The sequence below is a fragment of the Crinia signifera genome, chromosome 9 (genome assembly GCF_055691185.1).
Source record: "Crinia signifera chromosome 9, ASM5569118v1, whole genome shotgun sequence".
Classification (NCBI taxonomy): Eukaryota; Metazoa; Chordata; class Amphibia; order Anura; family Myobatrachidae; genus Crinia; species Crinia signifera.
Genome location: NC_139225.1, coordinates 121143110 through 121169133, shown reverse-complemented (window position 1 = coordinate 121169133; position 26024 = coordinate 121143110). Strand labels below are relative to the sequence as shown.

General features: G+C 40.3%; 1 protein-coding gene and 1 long non-coding RNA gene across 2 annotated transcripts in view; both read left to right on the top strand.

Annotated features, from left to right (window-relative positions):
• LOC146036693 (uncharacterized) overlaps positions 1–26024 on the top strand; it is a 94743-nt gene that overhangs the window by 60338 nt on the left and 8381 nt on the right. The window lies entirely within an intron of this gene.
• Positions 12081–14641, top strand: LOC146036692 (uncharacterized). Its single transcript, XM_083160598.1, has 5 exons — positions 12081–12200; positions 12449–12556; positions 12732–12926; positions 13125–13163; positions 13380–14641. Exons 2-5 carry the CDS (start codon positions 12460–12462, stop codon positions 14432–14434), a joined length of 1386 nt encoding a protein of 461 aa, XP_083016724.1. The 5' UTR covers positions 12081–12200; positions 12449–12459; the 3' UTR covers positions 14435–14641.

Below are 26024 nucleotides of genomic sequence, written 5' to 3'. Positions count from 1 at the left end.
AGGAGCTCAAGGAAGGGGAATGGAGCTTAAACTCTCAGGTGTTTCAGCAGATCACCTTGAAGTGGGGAACTCCGGATGTGGACCTGATGGCATCCAGGTTCAACCATCAAGTACCCAGGTTTTATGCTAGAACGAGGGATCCACTAGCGGAGGCGGTGGATGCCATGACTATCCCCTGGGAGGGGTATCTCCTTTATGCCTTCCCACCAGTACCAATGCTGGCGAGACTTCTAAAGAAAATACAGGCGCAGCCGGTTCCGGTGATCTTAGTGGCCCCAGATTGGCCAAGGAGGTCCTGGTACTCGAGGCTTCAGAGGTTGTCTGTGGACTCATGGCGTCTACCTCTGAGGCCAGACCTTCTAAGACAAGGCCCATTCAATCACCTGGATTCAGCTCGATTAATTTTGACGGCCTGGCTATTGAAACCGCCATTTTGAGAAGTAAAGGTTTTTCTGACGCAGTGGTTCACACTATGATTAAAGCCAGGAAGTCTGTATCCTCGGCAAATTATTACAGAGTCTGGAAAACTTACATTCGGTGGTGTGAGAGACGGAAGTCACACACATCTCGTTTTAAGTTATCAAAAATGATGGAATTCTTACAGGATGGGTTCTCATCGGGCCTAAGTCTTCAGTCATTGAAGGTGCAGATCTCGGCCTTGTCCATCTATTTCCAGAAAAGGATAGCTATTTTACCGGAAATTCAGACTTTTTTACAGGGGGTATCTAGGTTGAAACCTCCATACAAACAACCAGTAGCTCCTTGAGATTTGTCACTGGTTTTGGAATGCCTTCAGAAGGCACCTTTTGAACCTTTGAGGTCGGCAGACCTTAAGTTTCTCACTTGGAAGCTGGTGTTCTTGTTGGCAGTGGCATCAGCTAAGAGGGTGTCAGAGTTAGGAGCTTTGTCATGTAAATCTCCTTTCTTAATTTTTCATGACGATAGGGCAGTTCTTCGGACAGTTTTTACCGAAGGTAGTCTCTGCCTTCCATCTAAATCAGGAGATAATTATACCTGTGTTTCAACCCCCAGAGAGTTCTAGAAAAAGGGACAAATTAAGGAATTTGGATGTTGTGCGTGCTTTACGCATTTATGTGGACAGAGTCAAGAGTGTCAGAAAGACTGACACCTTGTTGGTATTGTATGACATACACAAAATTGGTTGGCCTGCATCTAAGCAGACTATTGCTAGGTGGTTGCGGTCTGTGATAGCTTTTGCTTACACCAAAGTGGGTAGGCCTGTACCGGCCAGAATAAATGCGCATATCACCAGGTCAGTTGCCACCTCTTGGGCGGTTCGACATGGGGCAACAGCTGAGCAGGTTTGCAGGGCTGCCACTTGGTCATCTGTTCATACCTTTGCCAAATTCTATAGATTCCATGAGTTCGCGTCGGAGGACGCATCATTCGGGCGAGCAGTGCTGAGAGCTGCAGACCTGAGCATACCCACCCAAAGGACCGGCTCTGGAACGTCCCAGTGTTGAGCTGTGTCACCAGGACCATTGAAAGAGAAAAAGGGATTTTTGTAAGAATCGTTCGTTCGTTCGAATCCCTTTCTCTGATATGGTCCTGGTGACACAGCGATCCCTCCCTTACGCTCAGTAAGTATGCCAGAGTTCATGATGTTCATGTTAAAATGGTTAAAGTTAACAGTTATTGTTAAAAAATGTGCATATAATATGCGCAGGCGTTTGTACTGAGTTAATGTATTCCAGTGGCTTTGAAAGACTGAACTGAAGAGTCCGGGATGCAGTAGGGGAGGAGCCTACCCTCTAAAAGCTTTAGGATAGGTGCCTGGCTCCTTCGGACCCTCCTACATCCCAGTGTTGAGCTGTGTCACCAGGACCATATCAGAGAAAGGGATTCGAACGGTAAGTTCTTACAAAAATCCCTTTTTTAAAAAAAGCATCTGAGTGATGTTTCTCAGCCACGCTCCTATAAATCATTATTTCCCTTTCTAAGTTCTCTCACTGAACACATCATGCGCCATGTAACTCTGGTTGTTATTATTATTATTACCAGTTATTTATATAGCGCACACATATTCTGCAGCACTTTACAGAGTATAGTTGAACATTCACATCAGTCCCTGCCCCAGTGGAGCTTACAATCTATATTTCCTACCACATGTACACGCTCATTGATTTTAGGGTTCATTTTGTAGGTGCCGGATGACCTCCCGACAGTCAGAATTCTGACAGTCATTACACAGACGTTTGAATTCCGACTGTTAAACACCCGACAGTTGGGGTCCACGAACCCCATAGGGGGAGAATAAAATAGGCGAGCGCAGCGAGCCCGTAAGACAGCGCTCATCCTTCTGTCTGAGTCCCAGCAGTCGGGATTCCAATGTCAGTCATACCACACTCAATTTGCTGTGAGGCAACACAATCTGTCATGGTAGCCACAAGACAGTTTGTGGAATTATCAATCAACCTGAAGATAAAGCCCAGGATTAATGTTCTTTATATAGTTGATTAAAAAACGTGTTCCCCATATGGGGGGGAGGGCGATAATTATCACTGAGAAAATGGAGAATAACCAGCAACATTGGGAGTGCTGGGCATGCACACAGAAGGATAAAACTGGGAGCTTGCCATGAGGCCACACCCTTATCTCTATGCCACACCCCCTTTTGTACACAAAAATAAGAAAATACATTAAAGAATAATGAATATTTATTAATGAATAGAATATTATAAATACTATTGGTTGAAGCTAGCTGTGCTCAAACAGGCATGACAAATAAAGTCTACTTTCTGACACTTTCAGGGTTGCCGGTTTTCATAAAGGTTTGTCATTTCCAATCAATTGGGACTGGCTTTATTCCTCTATATGTGATTGCGTATTTGTCCATTGGGCTTCTTGCCAGTTAAAAATAGACAATTAGGATAATAAACAGACACATCACATTACACATTACATTTGTTTAAGCATTTGTGTAAGACAGCAAATTGTTTCCGTAAACTCACTGCTCAACCTCTCCTAAAATAGATAGCATAGCAGCCAATGGTATAGCTGATTTACAGCATGGAAGTAGTACCAATGAGTTCTAAGCATTAGAGTATTTCAACTTGCTATTATAATAAATCAGCTGCTTCCTGTGTATTTCTAGAGAATAGATGCTTAGAATGGAATGGACCTCAATTTTACTACTTGCTAATACACTTTCAGGATACGTTCCAGACTCTGTATTTGGATGGGAAATTGAGTGTATTTCTGTCATTATGAAAATAAAACAATACACGTTTACATAAGAAGAGGGAGTTTTTATGGGAATGTCACACAAGGTCAAAAATGCAGTGCATGCAATTCCCCTTTCACGCCGAAAATGAAATTCCCGGGTGAAGCCGATCCACCCAGAAATTTCAAGAAATACCCGGGTCATTTTTCTGTGTGAAAGGGTCAATCGGGATCTTAAACTCTGGGTTACCAACCCTGCAAATTACCAGGGTCTGAGACCAGGAGTTTAAGATCCGGGTTGACCCAATCATACAGGCAAAAGCCCTGTATCAAGCTGGTTTCACATTGCAAAAACCTGCTTTCAACCCGTTTTTGTAAACGTGTCTTAAAACGGGTCAAAAGCCACTTAAACCCCTTTCATAATGCATGTTGTAAAGGTATATTGCAGTTTCAATACCATTTTTGTACCTTCAGATTCAACCCGTTTCACCCATAGAAAGCCATACAATGTCATTTTAAATGTTTTTTTCCTGCTTGTGGGCGGGGATCAATGGCCTTATTCTGGTTGGTGCGGCCGGCCCGTACGCGTACGTTCCGGGGTTTTTTAATGATCTGCGCATGCGTACAATCTCCAATGCGCAGGCGCGAACACTCCACAACGCTTACGGACGGGTCTCTCCGTGCGAAAAAACCTGTACGCGAGAGTACGGGCATTGGGGGCGGCATAGGGGCGTGATGAGGGGAGCGGCCGAAATAATGAGGGAAAATGGGCGTAAATATGGGCGTACACGGGGGTGTGCACCAAAAATGAACGGTGCTACTACCGCACGATCGGCTAAAGCACCGTTCATTTCGGACACAAAACAGGCGGCCGCCAACCGCCACCTCAGACCACCCCTACAGATACCGCATGCCAGCGTGCGCCTGGGTTTGCTAATTTACGCTGATTACTACTCAAACACATACACCTGAATGTAATAAGCAATGCTGCAGTCTATTAAGTCCAAACCATGATTTCACTACCTGCAAGCCTACACACAGCACTCAAACACATTGGAGGCTTATCTTTCTATACTTCTCTACATTTAAAGGTTTGTTTAATTTAAGGTAAGAATCTTTTTAAGACCTGCTTATATATGCTAAGGTAGGTATTTGTTAAACAGTTATACACATTCACTACGTGCTTTCATAGACTTTTCACAGTAGCACACTCAATCTACACAAGTCGACATGTGTCAACGTGTTCACTCTAATACAAACATAGGTTTTGTATTTATGATACAATAACATAAACCACATCTAACACCTACAACGGATGTTTCAGCAATGTTTTAAGCCCATGCCCACTATTTTGCACACAATCTTCAATTGAGTTAATAGAAAACAATAATTGAATAACAATTAGAATAATTAATTAATTGTCAGAATTATAGTTGAAAGGCAAGATTTGCAGGTCCATATATGTGAAGGGTATGCCAGCGTGCACGGACGTACGCTCACTCTCAGGAGCGGTGACATAAGCTGAGTTTTCCATTGACAACAATAGGGACCCGTCCGTGCAAGCTGGCGTACGCTCAGATAGCCGCAAGAAGTCGGTGGGAAGACGGACGAGAGACGTCCGTAAACGGTGGCGTACGCTCTGTTGTACGCCAGTTGTCGGAGTCTAAGGGGTGAGCCGTCGGTGTACGTTGGCGTACGCTCAATTGTACGCCACTCCCCTTCGACGTTGTTTCTGACCGTACGTATGCGGCTGATTTGTGGGTGGACTTAACCTCAACGGCCGCGTACAGAGAGCGTACGCTAATATGGAACGTACGCACGTTTGGCCGCACCGATCAGAATAACCTCCCAAGTGTGGTTATCATTTGTAGCAAATACCGTTTCTGAGCTGTTCAGACTGCAGGGAAAACGGCTCTGAAACTTGTAGGATCCTGCTTTTAACACATTTCAAAATACCGGTATTCTGTAACCGGTAAATTGATTGTGGAGCTTTCATATTGCAGCTGGTACCGTTTTAAAGCAGTTAAAAATCGGCAATATGCCGTGTTAAAACTACAATGTGAAAGGGGCTTTATAGAACAAATTACCGGGTCTAAATTTTAGACCCGGAGATTTGGTCTCCTGTGTGAAGGGGGTCTGACGAATAACCCGGCACTTCAAATGCAGGGTAATTGCCGCTGTCTGAAAGCGGTATTAATATTGTATTTGATGTAACGGGATCTGGCATCCCCACTGCTGTCAGAAACCTTGGAAAGGATCAGCCGGCATCTTCATCGATAAGTATGTAGACACATAGATGAATCCCGCATCTATATATACCACAGCTGATGGTAATATAATATAAATTTGATTTTATTTACTCACAATCACACTATCAATATAAAGCAAATGTGTCACACAGTGATTACATATATGTACATGTGAGTGTACACTGCTGAATAATAAAACAACATGTATTTCTGTGGACTGCTGGTGATACAGGAAAATAAACTATAATACCGCTTTCAGACCGCACTCTAGACCCGGGTTATTGCAGTGTTCTTGCGGCCCCAACACGGGTCAAGGTGCGGTCTGAAAAGGCCACCACGGGTCGAGCAACACGGGTGTTCAACCCTGGTAATGACCAGGGATGAACACGGCTATGACCCGTGTCAAGTGCAGTGTGAACGGGTGCCTGGGTCGAGCGACCCGTGTCCCGTTCACAGTATGGAGGAGGCAGCACTGTCAGCTCCAAGTACTGCCTTCTCCCAAGCCCCCGATGACGCGCCGCTGCCCAGCTCCGCCCCATGTGACGTCACGGACTCGACAATATGCCGTGTCGGAACTTTCAGACCGCATATGCCGTGTTGCTCTGGGGATAGGACCCGTGTCCTAATCCCGTGTGCGACACGGCATTTGCGGTCTGAAAGTAGTATTACTGTGGTGAAACTCTTTATTAAAGAATGAAACCATTTTGAAACAAAGTATAGGACCAATAGCTACAATCACATACTGTAATTAAGACAGTATTATCCTAGCAGTACCAGATACACACAGAAAAACATACAGGGACAAATTTGGACATAGAGACACAGTGGTCGTCTTCATATTTTACATCACTTACATTTTTCCATTCTTTACTATTCACTCATCTTAATATTTCACCATTTTATTTATTAAGAAATAAATAATCTAATTTATGTGTAATTATTAGACTGTCAGTGCACCCATTCCAGTATTTACATTTTCTTGTTAGGGTGTTTAAGTATACAGGATGGGCTAGCATGTGGCCAGGGAAGGGGGGGGGTATTAGATTTAGGCACTAGTGGGGAGATATAGGGGAGGAGAAGGTTAGGGTTAGGCTGCATGGAGTAGGGGTTAGATTTAGGCACTTACAAGTAAAGGGGTTATAGATTTGGGCACTTGCAGGGAGGGTTAGGGACAGGTTACGGGGAAGGAGAGCCAGGGTAAGGCTGCTGCAAAGAAAGGTGATGGGGCATACCAAGAGGTGATTTAAGCGTACATCCTATAGGTACTGTATATAAGTATGGGCGAAACCCTGCTCAGCACATATTGCAGGTGCATCACATGTGTGCAATGATGTGGGCTGAGTGATCTGTGCTTAGGCAGCCATTCAGCATGGGGCACCTGTTGCCCCATGTGTTGGGGGCTATAGGGTAAGCGGGATAGGGGTAGAGGGTTAGCTTAGTAATGGACCCTTTGTCAGCAGGGCTGGTGCCACCACAAGGGAGCTTTAGGCAATTGCCTATGTGGGCGCTGACCACTGGAGGGTGATGCTGCACGCAGCCAAAGCTTCCTTTATTATTTATTCCCTTAGCTGAGCTCCACCTCTTCAGGGATGACGCGGCCATCCAAGTGTTTTCAGCCGGCACTGACAGCAAAGCTCATCATGCACGTAAAGTAAGCACCAGGACAGAACAGTGCCTTGGTCCTCCACTGATCTCACTCGACCTGGCTTGTTAACCGCACCCCCCAGCACAGTTGCATCCCATATATTACACCCTCAATTACAGCCCCTACCCTGCAATGGCACCCCACATATTCTCTGCCTCCCCCCCCCCGCTTCTCTCATGATTACAACATGCACCTCTTCACTGTGATCACGGTGGGAGAGGCAGCTGCACAAGGGATTTGGACCCCCTGTTGCACCATGATACACACCCTTGGTAAGCTTTGCCAGATGACTGATTACCCTCCCTTACCGGGAAGGGGTGAATATATAGAGTGGGAAGGTGGCAGGACAGAGCAAGAGTTAGGGCAGGATAGGGAAAGAGGGGGAACCGAACCAAAGTGACCCAGGTCCAATATACTAGGTATTAATAAATATATAGGTGTCTCTCTGGGTTTGCATCTATTTGCAATTACACACACCCTTACCATACTCAAGCTATATAAGACCGCCCCTTCCCTCCCCATCCCAGTCCTCCAGGCAGAAGCAGGCACAGCTGCCAGGCTTGAGTGAATCCGCGTAAACGCATATGCCTGCTGCTTTTTGTACCGGGAGTCAGCAGTCCGCAGTACAAACTTGAGGATTTTAAAGAATGGAAAATGTGACAAAATATGTTAATATCAGCAACAGGTGCATAATCTTTATGAGACCATTATTCTATAAAAACAGAAAATATATAATGTAGTCTCTATTTGGTTTTGATCCATTAATATATTCCAGTCCGGGCCTGACTTTGGGCATGCCTGCCTTAGTCTATATTAATAAACAGGCAGGAACTTGACACAACCAATGCCAGTGAATATAATTTAACAGAATTCCACTTTTCACTAGTACTCAAAATACCATATATTGTACATCAAAAAGACAATGAATGGGGTACAAGGAAAAACCTGAGTAGATAAGGCACACTTTTTCTTCAAACTAATTGGTTTTGACAGGTCCACGCCCCTTTTATACAGTTTGTCCACGCCCCTTTTATACAGTTTGATATCAAACGTGATAGCCCGTATCACGTTTGATATGAAAGTGGTATAAATAATATTAACCCCCGTATTAAAATATAATTGGTTTGATACTATAACTTCATACAGTGATATTGACTATGTCAAATAACACCACAGCTGTATAAATTAATTTATAAAGATCGCTTAATGATATCTTAACCAGCTGGAAGAATTTCTAAACATAATGCTAAAAAGATGTTAGAAAAATATGGTATACAACAGATATATAATTCGTAGAACTGTAGATCTTGTTGTATACCATATTTGATTTGTGTAGGATGTCTCGCAACGCTGATCATCAAAGCATATAACGTATATAATTATAACGTATTAAAGCCGGGTAATTGGTATCGCTCATAGATCTTTCACGGCGAATAATACAGACATATCATTACCAACTATAATAACACTTACCTTAGAACGATCCAAAAGCGCTACAACCAAGTGCCTGACCAACCGTGTATCAAAAAATAAAAAGTTATACTCCACACGATAACTTCCACACCATCTAAGGTCCATCTTGCTTTTAAAATGAAATATCAGAGTACATAACAAAGAGGTCTGGGTATACATCTGTTATGCATTTAAAGATACAGGAGCCATTCAGTCTGGGTATGACATGTTGTAGGCATTTAAATTTAAAGACACACAGCCTGAGAAGTATAGTGTTACTTTTAGAAAGACATCAGATATGACAGATGACTGTAATTTTCAAAAGTAATTTTAAACACCGTATTCCTTAGTCTTTGAAGACACAGACATTCACGTATGGAGTAATTAGCTTAGACAGGGTAGTAGTGTGTTTGCAATTAAATTCATTATACCTCTGAAAAAAAATTTTTCACATAGCTATCTGTTTAATTAGGATAGACAGATCAAAGAGAGGCCATGAAATCTTTGCAACAGAACATGTGTGCCATCTAGGGGTCATGTATTGCATTTGCAGTTTAGAAAATAAAATATTTGAATACATACATATATATATATATATATCTCAATACTGATAAATAAAATAGCTATATACAGTATACATATATATATATATATATATATATATATATATATATATATATATATATATATATATATATATATTGTTTATCAAATTACACAGATGTAGTGGATAAGGTATATATTTTAAATTAAAAAGCATACTCATATATATAGGGCTGATGTATGCTGTTGATGGTGAAACATATCTGTCATTTATTTAATAATAAGAATAAGGGTTTTATACAGGACAATTTGGTGTCAATTTATCGAGCAATATATTCTGAACACAGCTGTGTTTTGTATAATATGGTATATTATTTAAATCAAAAATATATTTTAGGGCAACATGGTATATATTTATATATTTATATATATATAAATATATATATATATATATAATCACAGCTGTGATGGCGACATGGTATATATTTTAAATTAAAAAGCATACTCATATATATATAGGGTTGAAGCATGCTTTTGATGGTAAAACATATCTGTCATTTATTTAATAATAAGAATAAGGGTTTTATACAGGACAATTTGGGGTCAATTTATCGAGCAATATATTTTGAACACTGCTGTGTTTTGGATAATACGGTATATTATTTAAATCAAATATATATATAAATATATTTGTTATGCCTGTCTATGACTTTGAAACACAACTCATGAATATTCAAATGAAACAAATGCAACACAGATGTGTTAACTGACTGAAGGGTATATATATGTTCTCCATGGGACCAGACAGCCACCAGCCAGCTACCAAACACACTATTCAAGACAGAGAACTTGAAGCTTTGTTCCAGAAGGGGTAAGTCTATTTTAAATTTCTATATATATATATATATATATATATATATATATATATATATATATATATATATATATATATATATATAGGTACAGGATAGGTGCGGCACTCAGCTTTCTCAAAGAAACACGACAATACAGTGTCTTGGTGATCAACGTTTCAGTGCTCTCTTTATTGGCACTATCGTCAGGATATAAGTGACACACAGCATTACAAGTCTTAAATAACTTATTTAAGACTTGTAATGCTGTGTGTCACTTATATCCTGACGATAGTGCCAATAAAGAGAGCACTGAAACGTTGATCACCAAGACACTGTATTGTCGTGTTTCTTTGAGAAAGCTGAGTGCCGCACCTATCCTGTACCTACAATTCGCTGCACCATCAGCTGTGAAGGCACCAGCGCCAGTACTCTCCTGCAGCTTGGAGTGCCGGTCCAACTGGATCCTATATATATATATATATATATATATATATATACACAATATTTCTAAATAGTGTAGTTTTAATATTTTATAATAGTATTAACAATGCATTATACATAGCAAATGTTTTATTTAGTTGCAGGGGTCTTAGTATGCTTTTAAACAATCTTAAAATATAGTTTGCTGCTGTATGCATTGTATTGTAATGTATTGGGAATGCATACTGGCATACTGGCTGCTTGTAGTTGATCATCTATTTAAGAAAATATTGTACCTATAGTTCTATAACTGACCATTTGCATGTGTAGAGATGTGATTAGTGTATTGTGGACTGTACATTATACATATTGCTTTTAAAAATGCAGTATGTTGTGTTATTACATTTTCATGTGTAAAGCTGCACGCAGATTTTGGTATAAGGGGTGTATAAAGTGATTTTATAAATTTAGCAAGCATGCATGATACATTACCGCAGTGGTTCTCAAACTGTTGGGCCTCCACAATGCTGCCATGTATGTGCTGTCTGCTGACTATACATGTGATATGATGAGATTCTGCAGTAGCATTGTTGGATCCCCTGTGATTAGTGTATTGTATCAGAGTATTATACATAATGATTTTAAATAATGAGCTAGTTATTACAATTTACAGTTAGTTAATGTTAGTCATCGCAGATTATGGTATAACGGATGTATAAAGTGTTTTTTTTGTTATTATAGTGTAATTTTATAAGTTTTAGCAAGCATGCATGATACATTACTGCAGTGGTTCTCAAACTGCTGGGCCTCCACAATGCTGCCATGTATGGCTGTCTGCTGACTACACATGTGATATGATGTGATTCTGCAGTAGCTTTGTTGGATCCCCTGTAATTAATTTTTATTGGCTGATCTATAGAATACAATGTCAGGATGTATTCATAGATGAGGTTTTTGGTATTACGGCTTTGATATTTATAAATAGCTTCATTTTAATATTGTATCAAAGTATTATACATAATGATTTTAAATAATGAGCTAGTTATTACATTTTCATGTGTAAAGCCGCACACAGATTTTTGGTATAACGGCTGTATAAAGTGATTTTGTTATTATAGTGTAATTTTATAAGTTGGGTATCCACAATGCTGCCATGTATGTGCTGTCTGCTGACTACACATGTGATATGATGGGATTCTGCAGTAGCATTGTTGGATCCCCTGTAATTAATTTTTATTGGCTGATCTATAGAATACAATGTCAGGATGTATTCATAGATGAGGTTTTTTGTGAGAGCGTTAATAGTTTTATGTGATTTTGTGCACACAAATTTCGTTATGAATGATTATTGTTATCTGTTATTATCAACAGTGATTGTTGCAGAAATTGACTTTGAACTATAAATATTCACCACAACTTAAGCTACTGTATCAATTAACAAAACATCAACATGCAGGTGTGTATATGATATTTACAATAGTTTAACAATAGCTTATTGTATTGTTATTTCAACTTATTATTATTTATTACAGAGAAAGGAATACAAAACCATTAATGCAAATACAATAAGTCTCAGAGATTTTCAAGATTTACCCAGCTATCAACAGCAATCAAATGAGCAGTCAAATACGTGTAAGTTTACAGATCAAAGACACATTGTTGTTGCTAGGGCATGATTTTTTATGTATATATTATTTTTTTATTAAAATTGTTAATTCCATAAATCAGTTTCAGATGTCACAAATGACGCATCTGAAGTTGGATCATTTGGTTCGGATTTCACAGTCGGGCCGGATCTGACGACATTCGAAAACCCACACGCCGCATACTCTGATTTGTCCGAATCGCAAAAATGTAGGTGTTCATATTCATATAAGCCATCAAAAATGTGATGTATGTTAAAAGAAATATACGTTGTGCGTGTCTAAATTTCTAAAAATATGTCTCTCTCTCACTCTCTCTCACGCTATCTCGCGCGCACTCTCTCGCTCTCTCTCATATATATATATATATATATATATATATATGTATATATATATATATCCTGTTATATTCATTTTTATACCGCCTGTAATATTAATGTGTTATTTGTTCTCTGTTAGTATCACCGATTATGTCGAAAGCTGATGCAGAACACATAATGGATGATCTCTGGAATTTACCATCGGCAAAACACTATAAACCGTTATACCAGAACCCGGCTATACAAGGTGAATTTTGACACATGGCTAGTGGTGTTTTTATAATGTGTTTTTGTGTTAAATGTTGCATATCGCCGCAAAATCATGAATAGTGTCCACAGGGGTTGTTGTTATCATGACTTAAATGGCGTTTTTTTTCTCAAGTCAGCGAATGTGTCGTTAATTGATAATATATGTATTACAGATGCTATAGCTAGCCGCTATGAACCTACGGTACCTAGAGCCGATACGTGTGAAGCTGGACCATCCGGATACAGAGAACCGACATCGGGTGTTAGATCAAACGCTAAAGGCGCAAAAAGACCCCAGACCATCGATCAAGCTTTCTGGGCAATGGCTAAAGGAACCATGCCTGCGCAAACCTTTGACAAATACCCGTGTATGTTTATTTATTTGGTTTTTTATATAGGACAACATTTACCATTGTTCTTTACAAATGGAAACCACAGGTATTAAACAGACTGTGTAGACGTAAGCCGACAAGCCTGGGGTTTGGGTGGTGATCCTGAAGCTGTTATAAAGCGAATGTCTTTGTGTCCGTGTATGTGTAACTAAAACAGTGTTATTTTTATTACAGTAGGAACCACGCCGTTGGAAATATCTGGTAAACAACCAGGTGTGTAATGTAATGTTTATTTATTTAGTTTCTTATATAGGACCGCATTCACCATTGCTCTTTACAATTGGAAACCACAGGTATTAAACAGACTGTGTAGATGCAAACCGACATGGAGGGGTGGGTGTTTTGGGAGGCGGGCCTGAAGGTGTTATAAAGCGGTTGTCTTAGTGTCCGCGAATGTGTAACTAAAACGTTGTTATTTTTTATTTACAGTGGATCTGCGACAATACGCAAAAATGATAGCCGCGGCCAGGGTTGCTCAACCACTCAATGCTGAAATGGATGGGGGAGAATGCGCTAAAACGGTGATCGACCCACAACGCCAAGAAGATGTATCTAGGGCCGAGATCATGGCCACCGACCGCGACGATTTCAAGCCAAGCAAGCGGAGAAATCCAAAAAGTCGAACAGGGCAAGAAAACAACTCAGATTTATCAGACCTTAAAAGAAGGCTGAAATATTCGGAAGGTAGACCCGTAAGAAAAAGGATTGCATTACAAACAGTGCCAACCGTGAGTAATGTGGCTTACCCGCACGCATTTACCACACCTGCAACACCTACTGAATCCGACATTGACATTGCTGGTAATACAAAGACTGTGAAGACTCGTAAAACTTTACGACTGTCAAGAGAGAGATACACGCCGCTGACGGATGATGATGTCATCGTGATTTCAGACACGCAGGAACATCATACTGCAGAAACGCAAAGCGTGGTCAGTAACACGCCTGCAGATACATTATCCGCTAATGATGAGGACTTAAATGGGCAAACATTTTTTATCACCCCTAGTGAAGAGTCAGTCTCAGGTACCCCACAGAATGATGATGAGGTTGTAACATCTGTAGCCGGAATCCCTGATAAAGTAATGGGTGATGATTACACAAAACTACCCAGTGTTTTTACCACGGTCGGCGAGGCAACCGCATCGGGCTATGCGGATGCCCCGCCGACCGTGGTATCAACCGACATAGTTGATGGGGGTCAGAATGAGGAGCAATTAGGACAAGATGCGGAAATACAATACTACGCGGTCATGGGGAGGATGCGTGAGCATATAGGATACATGCGTAGAAATGTCAATTCCCTGTTGAACCGTATAAAAGATGAGCTTTATGGTTCAAAAAAGAAGCCAGAAATCATTAAAGAACTTGTAGAAATGTACATGAATGTGACATCAAATCATATAGAAGAGACCGTGAGGACTAGGGATTTTATTAAAGCGAACATGTATCATTTTGCCGAGATAATTGAAACTGACCCGTGACTAGGCATGGTGGGGTATGGGTTGAAATGTGATTTACATGTGTGTAAAAAAGCCCCAAGAATTAAAGCAAATGTACCGTGCAAAATCTCACACTTATTTCGCCGTTCGAAAATAAAACAGGCTTTAAAATGCATATACAGGCTGAGAAAGCGTAAACAACACAGGGTGCGAGGCACACCCCCAACCCCGTGTGCACAGGCTGACAAATCACCGGACCAACCATTACCGGGTGACGCGGCGTCACCTGACAATGTTGAACACCCCGCAACACCCATGCATAATGACATAGAGGGGGGTGCGCCACCCGGTATTGGTGAAGGTCGGCGAGATGTGTACTTAGAAGCTGTTAGCAGGTATGAGCGACACCATCCTAATTTCAGAGCTATTGAGTATCATAATCATTTTCAATTTGTTAATTTGGAAAGAGTTACATCATTTGCAGAGGGTGTTGAAGCCGTACACAACGCTATACAGGTTATGATTGATGAATTCATGGTTGGTGTTGACCCTAATGATCGTGTACAGTTAAGATTGGAGGGGGGTGGTTTACACAACGCCATCTACTCACACCGAAAGCCGCAAGAATCATTAGACGCAGTCAGTTTCTTGAATCAAATTACAAACACTCTTCAAAGTAACGCTGAATTCTTATTAGCCACGGGTTTAAGGTTTGTGATCACTGTTTTTAGAAATAGAGCGGGTGGGGCCCTAACTGGTCACGGCCTTAGACGCATTCCATACAGCTTAATTATAGAAAGGCGCAGAAGACACCTGTATGATTTCAACAATACGCACAATTATTTGTGCTTTGCGGCATCGATCTGCAAACTTCTGGATAAAAGTAATGCCACAGACGCTGAAATACACGATCGGGCGCTTCAAATTCATAAGGATTTGAACCTACCGATCGATAAAGCAGTCAGCTTTAGCGACGTTGTTGTTTTTGAAAAACACTTAAAAACAAAAATTACATTATTATATCATAATAATGGTTCTTGGCATTACTTTTCTTCAGATTCGCACTACGATGATACCCTGTATGTATTATATCACGATTCACACTATTATGGCTTGATTAATATCGCAGCGTTTCTCGGAGCGAGAAATTTCTGTGAATTCTGTAATCGAACTTTTGAGCGCAAAAATAGCCACGATTGTCTTTTCTTTTGTAAGGCTTGTCACAGACAAGCGTGCGCTGATGATGGGGTTTCCGCATTAAGATGTTCGGTTTGTAGGGTATTTTGCAGATCGCGTGAATGTTTAGAGGAGCACAAATCCTTAGCTTTAGATCGCAAAATAACCTGTCTTGAACATGTTTATTGCGACAGGTGTTGTTTCTACCGTCGCAGGTCTCATGAGTGTCAGGGGCTAAAGTGTTCTACTTGCAAGGCATATGTTGATGGGTTTGCGGATCATTTGTGTTACATACAGCCCATCAAAGCGGAAGAACCCACCACCAAATACATCTTTTATGATTTTGAATGTATGCAGGAGACAGGTATACATATACCAAACTACTGTTACGCTCTCACATTAATGGGTGAGAAATCCTGGGAGTTTAAGGGCAAAGGTTGTATCGATGATTTTGTAAAGACGTTCATGAAACCAAAATTTGCGCATTACACATTCATAGCCCATAACGCTGGGCGGTATGATGCGTATTTTGTATTGAACAAGATCATCAAAGAACGGTATACAGTATCCCTCATCTCTAATGGCGGAAATATAATGTGTATCACAATAAAAGATCTGAAGATTAGGTTTATAGACTCTCTCAACTTTCTCCCCATGAAATTTAGCAGATTTCCAAAGGCCATGGGATTTGATGGCGTTAAAGGTCATTTCCCGCATTTTTTTAACACAGCCGATAACCAAAATTACATAGGGGATATGCCCTCAATAGAATATTTTGGCCTACAGCACATGATGCCTGAGGAGGCCGCTGATGTTACAGAGTGGTACGAAAAAAACAAGCACAAGTCGTTTAATTTTCAAAAAGAATTAATACGATATTGTAAAGAGGATGTGAGAATATTGCAAAAAGGGTGCGCCGCTTTCAGATCAGCCGTTATAGCCATGACAGAACAGGAATTTGTAATAGCGACAGAGAAAAAAGATGTAGCCGTTAAACGTCACGTTGATCCATTCCAACTGACGACTTTAGCGTCGGTTTGTATGGCTATGTATCGTTGTAAATATTTACAGGCAAACACATTGGCTCTTGTACCGGGTGATAACTATCACAAGACCCAGAAGCGTTACTTAACACCAGCCATACAGTGGTTAATGTACATAGAACACAAAGAAGGTGTGAGTATAAGACACGCTTTACAAGGGGGTGAGAAGAAAGTCGGCAGATACAGTCTGGACGGTTACGCCGTGATTAACGGCGTGCCAACAGCTTTTGAATTCCAGGGGTGTTTTTATCACGGTTGTGACGCCTGCTACAAATCCGATGATGAAAACAATCTGACTAAAACAACCTACGGTCAACTGCGTCACAAGACGCAGTTGAGGATACAATTCCTTAAACGGTGTGGGTTTCAGATAAGGGAGATGTGGGAGTGTGAGTGGAAGAAAATGAGGGAGGCAGATGAGGGGCTACAGGTTTTTCTGAAAGGTTTGGAAATCCCTGACCCCTTGGATCCTCGTGATGGTCTTTATGGCGGCCGCACTAACGCCATAAAACTTTATCACAAGACAGAGTGCGATGAAAAAATACACTATTTTGACTTTACTAGCCTATACCCATTTGTCAACAAAACAAAAACATATCCTATACGTCACCCACGCATCATTTATAAGGACTTTGATGATGTCACAAAGTATTTCGGTTTTGTTAAATTAAAAATTAATCCTCCGCGAGGCCTTTTCTTTCCGGTTTTACCGGTTAAAATGAATGGTAAGTTAATGTTTCCGCTGTGCCGCACATGCGCCGAATCTGGACAGTGTGAGCCGTGTGTTCATGACTCAGAAAACCGCTCCCTAACCGGTACATGGTGCACAGTGGAGATAAATCTTGCTTTAGAAAAGGGGTACAAAGTGTGTAAAATCTATGAGGTGTGGCATTTTGATGAGAGATCTGATGATTTGTTTTCAGGTTACTTTAAAACACACCTCAGAGATAAACAGGAGGCTTCTGGTTACCCCGATTGGTGTACAGACTCTGTGAAACAACAAGAGTACATAGACGCGTATCAAAAAAATGAGGGCATAGCTTTAAGACACAAACACATAAATGTCAACCCCGCCAAAAGACAAATTTCTAAATTGTTTTTAAACTCATTATGGGGTAAATTTGGTCAACGTAGCAACATGCCCAATACTTGTCTAGTGACAGATCCTGATAAGCTTTTTGAATATGCCTTCCAACCACACTATGAGGTGTCTGCTTTAGACTTCATAGACTCAGAAACTGTTATGGTCAACTGGAAATATGCCAAAGACCATTATACCAGGGCTTCAACTACAAATATATTTATAGCAGTATTTACCACAGCGCACGCACGCATCGAGTTGTACAACCTATTGGATAGATTACAAGATAGATGTCTGTATCACGATACAGATTCTGTAATTTTTGTCAGCAGGCCCGGTGACTGGAATCCGCCATTAGGCGATTATCTAGGGGAGTTGACCAGCGAACTACCAGCTGGTACGCATATAACAGAGTTTGTTTCAGCTGGCCCCAAGTCATACGGCTATAGACTAAGCAACGGCAAGACGAGCCTCAAGGTCAAAGGTATAACGTTGAATGTTTGTAATGAGCAGCACGTTAACTTTGACAGTCTGAAAGAACTGGTCTTAGATTATCCTTTAAACCCCAAAGGCGAGGAGCAGAAAAAAATTGTGACCAGGCAGCCCGGTATAGTACGTGTGAAAAAGTACTGGCAGATTGAAACCCGTATGCTGCAGAAAACGCAAAAGTGCGTTTACACTAAACGTAACCTCACGGATAATTTTACAACCCTACCATTTGGTTATTAAGATGGACATCCGTTTTCAACACCCCTTCTCCTGTATTTTAGCTGGGCCCTCCAATTCGGGGAAAAGTTATTTTGTGAAAACGCTAATACAACACGCATCCACACATATGACGCATGTACCTGATAATATTGTTTGGTTTTACACCTGTTGGCAACCAATATATGACCAACTTCTGAGTGCTCACCCTGGTATGCGTTTTATAGAGGGGTTGCCCGAGTCATTTAGCGACGACCAGCTTTTTCCCCCTGATAAGGTTAATTTAACGGTGATAGATGACTTGATGGATGCAGCGAGTAATAATTCTGAGGTTGAGAAAGCGTTCACAAAGTATGTGCACCATCGTAATCTCAGTATCATGTACCTTGTGCAAAACATATTTTGTCAAGGTAGAAAGAGCAGGACTATACATTTAAACACAAAATACATGGTCCTGTTTAAAAACCCCCGGGATAAAATGCAGGTTAGCATTCTGGCTAGACAAATGTACCCATCAAAATATCGTTTTTTTCTTGAAGCCTATGAGTCCGCTACGGAGCCACCATACGGTTATTTACTGGTTGATTTAAGAAACAATGCCCTTGATGATTATCGTTTACGAAGCGGTTTATTTCCCCCCGAGACACCAGTAGCTTATGTTGTTAAGAAGCGGGGTTCTAAATAGCTATAACCGCGCATCCTATAGTCATTCATTACCACTTCTAACAGCTGTGAACATGTCGACCAGGATAAGGCGTAATTGGGCCCTTTTAAAAACCCTCATTAAAGCCAAACCGGCCCAAAGAAAAGCTATATTATCCAACGCTTCAAACGATTTGGTGACAGCCATATGTGAGATCGCTCTCAATACGCTTAAAGGTAAAATACCCCTGTCACAGCGCCAGTTGAACTACCTTAAAAAGAAGAGGAACCTTATAAAATCGCTTTGTAATAAGAAATGCGCCATTGGGAAAAAGAAGAGGTTGGTGAAACAGTCGGGTGGGTTTATCGGATCGTTGCTAGGATTTGCTATTCCATTAATTACCGGACTACTGTCTAATCGGTGATGGAATACGCTGAGAAAATGTATCTGGTCCCCCAGCAACAGATAGACCGTTTAAACAACAAACCAACCAGCGATGATATACGCAAAACAGCCACGCAAAGCCTAGATGCTGAGATCATAAGTATACTACATAATAATGCTTTATCAGAGTATGAAAAGGCAAAACGCTACACAGCTGTGTTACAGAGATACCTGGTGTTGAGTAAACAAAATGATAGAGAAATGTCAACTTTAACGCTTTTATCACCCGGTGCAAATGCTGTTGAGGATACAACTAACCCTACACAAGACGATGCTACCGACGCTGTTTACCACGATGTCTTGAACAGTGTTAATGCGTGGTATAAAAAGAACTGTGAAATACTAATGAGTAAAATGGTTCGCTCTAAAGACGTTGCGAATTGGGACAGCAAGGGTGTGTTTATGTATAAAGGCGTCACAGTGCCAGGATCCAATGTGTTAGACTTGATAAGGGGTATCACGCAAAATCACAGCGTGACGAGTCATAAAATGCCTAACGGCTGGAATGAATTTGTGCGCGCTATGGCTGAGTTGAATATCCCATCCACGGTAGTTGGTAATGCATCAAACAGATTACAGTTAGATCGCTTAAAAGCTGAAATCTACGATGATGAAATTGGCAATGTAAATATAGCCTCCCCAATACACAACATTAAAAAAAGTCGTATAAATGTTTTAAATTCCCCCGGGTTAACAACGCCACACGGCTACTTACTACCGAGGAAAAGATCCGTAAATCTGTTTCAGGATTCGCAGTGGTTGAACCTTTAACATATAACTAATTTATAATGTTTTTATACAATGTATTTTTGTGTGTTTAATTTTGTACGATTACGTTTAATTTGTATTGTATCATGTATATTTAGTGTATTGTTTTAAATGTAAAGTTTATCGTGTTATTCGTGACTATTTTGCTGTAAATACATTTTGTCTGTACCAATAAAATATGATTATGATTTATAAAATGCTGTTTTGTTTTTTGATTCTAATCAGTTTGTCTGCAAAAATATGCAATCAAACGATATAAAGTTCAAAAAGCAAGATTTTTTAATAGAAAGTAAACATAAGCAATGTACATACAGCATTTCAATCACAACATTAGTTACAAGTTACACAAACAATTTTGTATTACACAATATTTTTATCAAACACATGTTGGTTACTGGTGACACAGGACTGTATACAGTTACCCATATATCGACTCAAACAATGACTTCTAGGGAGACGTCTTACAAAGTTTGATACATAGCGATCATTACGTTTTGCATCAAAACTAAAACGGGCCAACACATCTGTATATTTGTAATTTTTACACATGAAAAATATAAAGTATATACAATATTGTCCACAAACGGTACTGTTAAAACCTTGCAACTGCTTATTTTGGTGGTAAATTCTTTTTGAATTTGAGTTTAAAAAATTTATTATGGCCTTTGGGAATAGGGGGTTGTCAGGTTCTAATCCGTAAGAGTCCAAAAAGTAACACTCGCGCTGATTGTTAAAATAAACGGCCAACCAATGCTCCCCCGGTTGGGTGCTGGTGTGTGTGTTGATTACAAACGCGCAGGGGTATTGCGATAGTTTACCGCTCGGTAGCATATCGCACGGGTAGGTCCCTTTAAAAAACAGGCGCGTCACCGGATTAGCGTACAGTATACAATTTATCTGTAATGTGTTCATATCGCTGCTGGGGTGATGAATATTGGTAAATATACGATAAATATAAAAATTATTTATTTCATTTATAGATAATCATACAGCACATCGCGCCTCTGGTTGATCTCGATGATATTATCAAATAATGCGTATATTATTATGTTGACTGTCCGGTCTAGTGCTCCTGCAAACCGGAATTCAGCTCGTAGATTTCCGGTTCTGATTAGAGACAGATGCTCCGCGCATTCCTGTTCAGGCGACAGATCAAAAGCAAATAGTGTGTAGCCGTTGAGGTACTCTTCACGGTCAATTAGTATACCCGAATCTGATTTCTGCTTATTTGTGATCTGAATGAGTGACATATACTCGCGAACCGCATTACCGTGTTCAAAGTCTGGTTGAAATGGTTTGGCCGGATGCGGTGTTCCATCCAGGTATAGGGATGCGAAGTTTACATTTTTATGTTCAAACCGTACAGGGTTTTTGTCATAGGCTCCTGAAAACGCTTCATTATCTACAAAAGCGGCTATAACGGTTTTTGGTACCTGGCCTAAAAACAGATTTTCTAAATTAAATACGCGACTCCCAGTCGGTATGCTATAGATCTTCATGCCCACTCTATCGATCGCATATTTGGCGTTGGTGGTCAGTGAGGCCTGGGCGTGTCCAATCCGGACTGCGGGTGAGACCTGAACTCTTTTCACAAACAGGGACGCTGCAACAATCTGAATTTTAAAGGCCTCCGCTTCAGCAGACATTAAGCAGAAAGCATCTTTGTTTCTGGTGAGTTTTATCTTCAAGTCCACGGCGTTCAATATTAGTTTATGTTGATGAAAAAGGTCACAGTGTAGCGGCCCCAATAATTCAACCGTTCGACTTTGTGCCGTTGTTCTTGCCCTTTTTATAAACCCTGTGTTTACACCATCCAGGGTTCTTGTGTTGTGTTCTCCAGCCACATCTTTGTAGAATAATCCAGTTGTGTGTTTTGTGGATAACGCATCTGAGCTATAATTCAGTATGGTCTCTATGTAGGCCCTATAAGCGTAAAGATTATTGGACTGCGATATGAGCCTATCGCCCAAAGTAACATCAACCTGGCTAAATAAAGTTGCTATGGGATAATTAATAAGAGCGACCTTGGCGTCTTGAGGTATAGCCGTGTTATCAGGCCGTACGATCTTGCAGGTCACGTACAGCAACGTGTTGTTCAGATCGTAGTAGTGTTCCCAGCTGGCCGCTATGTAGAATTCAAGCGGCGCGGTCTCGGATAATGCCGCCAAAGGTTGAACTTCGACGTAGAGGCTTTTCTCTACGCTGGTCTGCGTCGGTGGTACGTCAAAAAGATCAAGTTCAGATTTTGCGCATTCCATGGATTCATTGTGTATGAAAGACATGCTTAAAAAATATCACCGACCCTCCGCTTCTGTTTCCTTTTTTTAATTAAGCCGCGTCTGCTCCGTTTTTTGTTTAAAAGGGGTCTGCACCATGTCGGAAGTCGTATTGCCCGCTTCCGTTTATTTTTAGCCGCCCCTTTCCTGGCATAGATTAAACCTGATCCATCTTGCTTCGCTTGATTTGCGTCGTGTATTTTGCTCACAACCGCCGCTGTGGCTTGTCCGATGACGTCTTTCGCGATGTTGCGTGCTGCATTCTTCACGTGGGGCTTTGCTATCGCCAGCCCTCTTCGGAAAAGCGGTACCGCTTTTCTGAACAGGCTTCGAAAAATACCGCCTAAACCGCACCCGTACATATACGCGCTGCCGTGAAAACCGGGTAATCCATTACCGGCCTGTGTTTTATAATATTGCGCGTAGAGCCCCGGGTCACCATAATTTTTAACGGCTACCATTGTCTTTAATAAAATTCGGATTTGCGACGTCTGAAATGTAGTTTCACGTTCGCTTTCCCAAACTTGAATGACATGTTTTCGTTCTGATCATTCTTTATCTCTATGGCTATAGTGTCAAAATGCGTTTTGCACAACGGAACATAATCGGGCTTCTCATACCGTATAGTGACCATCTCGTTGTTACGGCCCTTTATTTCAACGGTGCGCAACAACGGAACATAACTATCACCGACCCTCTGATGTTCGATAATATCTGTGTACACGAAGAGCGTATATTGTCCTCCGCTGATGTCGGCGCACGGTTTTAAAAACTTAGTTTTCGGGTATAACCCCAGTATTCTCGACAATTTAGGACCGGCTGAGATGTTGTACATCGCCTTATTGTCGATGAATATGTCTCGTTCAAGCGGATCGTACCATAGTTTTAAACCTTCCAGTTTATATCGGCCAATTTCAGCGTTGAAAGAATCCAGTAACGCTTCGATAGTTTCATAAAACCCCGGTTTAACGCAAACCTTCGTTACTGTACCGCTCGTCCCATCCCACTTTGTTATTTTCAACACATAATCACGCACATCGATTGTATTCCAGGTGTGTGGGTATTGTATTTCTGTAAGAGCTACTTCCCAATCTCCACTTAAGTCTATCGGCCTTGCTAGCTTTGTGGTATAGTCAGAAATCTTATTTTGTGGAAATGTATCGGCTGAGGCGTTACTCGGCAATGTTATGTAGAAGGGTTTGTCATCCATCTTCCTCTTTGTTTATATATCTTTTATCTCCGATGCAGCGACCCAACTGTTAAATTTTGTGGGGTATCCGCGCCACTTGACTAATACGTATTTCCTCCCTCTAACCGTCTTATTTTTTAAAATCTTCTCCACTTTGTAAATCCTATTATAGTTTTTCGGTATACTTTGAAGTTCTTCGGGGTAAAAACTACCCGTTATAGCTTCCCCGTAGAGATCCTCCAACGTGTAAAGCGGCTTAAGCCCTTTAGTGTTCACGCCGCGTATTACAAATATTTCCTCAGAAAAACTCTGTTCGTAACCTTTCTGAAATATATCCTTATATTTTGAGATACGAACGTGGTCCCCGACCGCTAAACAAGCTTTTGTTTTCTTACTTCTAAAGTAATCGCCATATATCGTCTTGAAGACATCCAGCGCATTAGAGCCATCCACCTCCTTCGGAGCTCGCTTAATCGTTCTATGGTATGTGTTATTATAACTGGTAATGAACGCTTGTAAAACGTCTATATATCGGTATGTATTATTCGCCGTGAAATATCGCCACATTTGTGTTTTTAAAGTCCTATTGAAGCGTTCTATAACGGCTGCTTTCACATCATTATTGGTTGTGAAATGTTGTATACCGTATTTTTCTAACAACTTTTTTAGGACTTTGTTTAGAAACTCTTTACCGTTATCGGTTTGTAGTTTCCTCGGTACGTCCCCCTGTTGGAATAATTTTTCAAAAGCCTTAGCGACAGTCGTCGCGCTCTTAGCAGTCAGACTTTCAGCCCAGGCCCTCTTACTGAATATATCGATGACGGTTAGTATATATTTTACGCCGTCGTTGTGCTTTGCCAGATCTATGAGCGATACCAAATCACATTGCCACTGTTGATTTATATCCGATACACATATCATATTCCTTTTATAGTTTTTTCTAGCCGGTTTGTGCAATGTGTACGCGTCTTGCTCTTGTAACCATTTTCTCACATCGGATCTTTTAAATTTATTTTTCAAAGCTTTATAATATTTATCAAAGCCGCAAAAACTACCCGGCTTTAATACGTTATAATACCAGGCTTTCAGCTGGCTGTTTTGATGATCAGCGTTGCGAGACATCCTACACAAATCAAATTTGATATAAAACAAGATCTACAGTTCTACGAATTATATATCTGTTGTATACCATATTTTTCTAACAACTTTTTTAGCATTATGTTTAGAAATTCTTCCAGCTGGTTAAGATATCATTAAGCGATCTTTATAAATTAATTTATACAGCTGTGGTGTTATTTTTATACAGCTGTGCTGTTATTTGACATAGTCAATATCAGTGTATGAAGTTACAGTATCAAACCAATTATATTTTAATACGGGGTTAATATTAATTATACCACTTTCTTATCAAACGTGATAGCTTTATACCACTTTCATATCAAACGTGATACGGGCTATCACGTGCTATCACGTTTGATATCAAACTGTATAAAAGGGGCGTGGACCTGTCAAAACCAATTAGTTTGAAGAAAAAGTGTGCCTTATCTACTAACCTGTGACGGCACATCACGGCCATCATGCTGATTTCGGACTCACCCTTGTATTTAGTCCTGGGGACACATGGGGCGATTACAGACCTATTTCTAAATGATCTGTCTAGATTGCATAGAAATTTAATAAAGATTATTTTTTTTTAACAGGATTTAAGAAGTAAAAAAACCCAGTATTTTAATCAACATCTTGTTGTACATGGGTAAATTGTTACAAATAATAAGAAATATAATCTTAAATATGATCATGACTACTACTTTTATGACTACTTCTACTAATTTATTATTATTATTATTATTATTATTATTAGTAGTAGTAGTAGACTAGGGCATAACTACCATACATGCATGGAGTATAGTTGCTATGGGGCCCACAGCTGAAAAGTGCCCAACTTTCTTGTCATGTGCTACATACATTTTTCACTGTTGGGCAGCACATAGGGGCCCTTAAAAACTTTTGCTATGGGGCCTACAAATATTTAGTTATGCCACTGGTGGTAGTAGAAGTATTTGTTGTTCTTATTATTAAAAATATTAATATTATTCTTATTTTTATGATAATATAACAGATACTTTAAAACGGTTACAATGCAATTGATTTTCTATCATCATAATAGTATAATTATTATCATATAAGTGGAGGAATATAAGCAATTAAAAAAACCCTAGAGCTACACAATTTTTTTAAATGTCAGCATTTCAGATACTTTGCGTGATCAAAGGTGAAAAAATTGTGTCAAGCAATGAATGATTATAT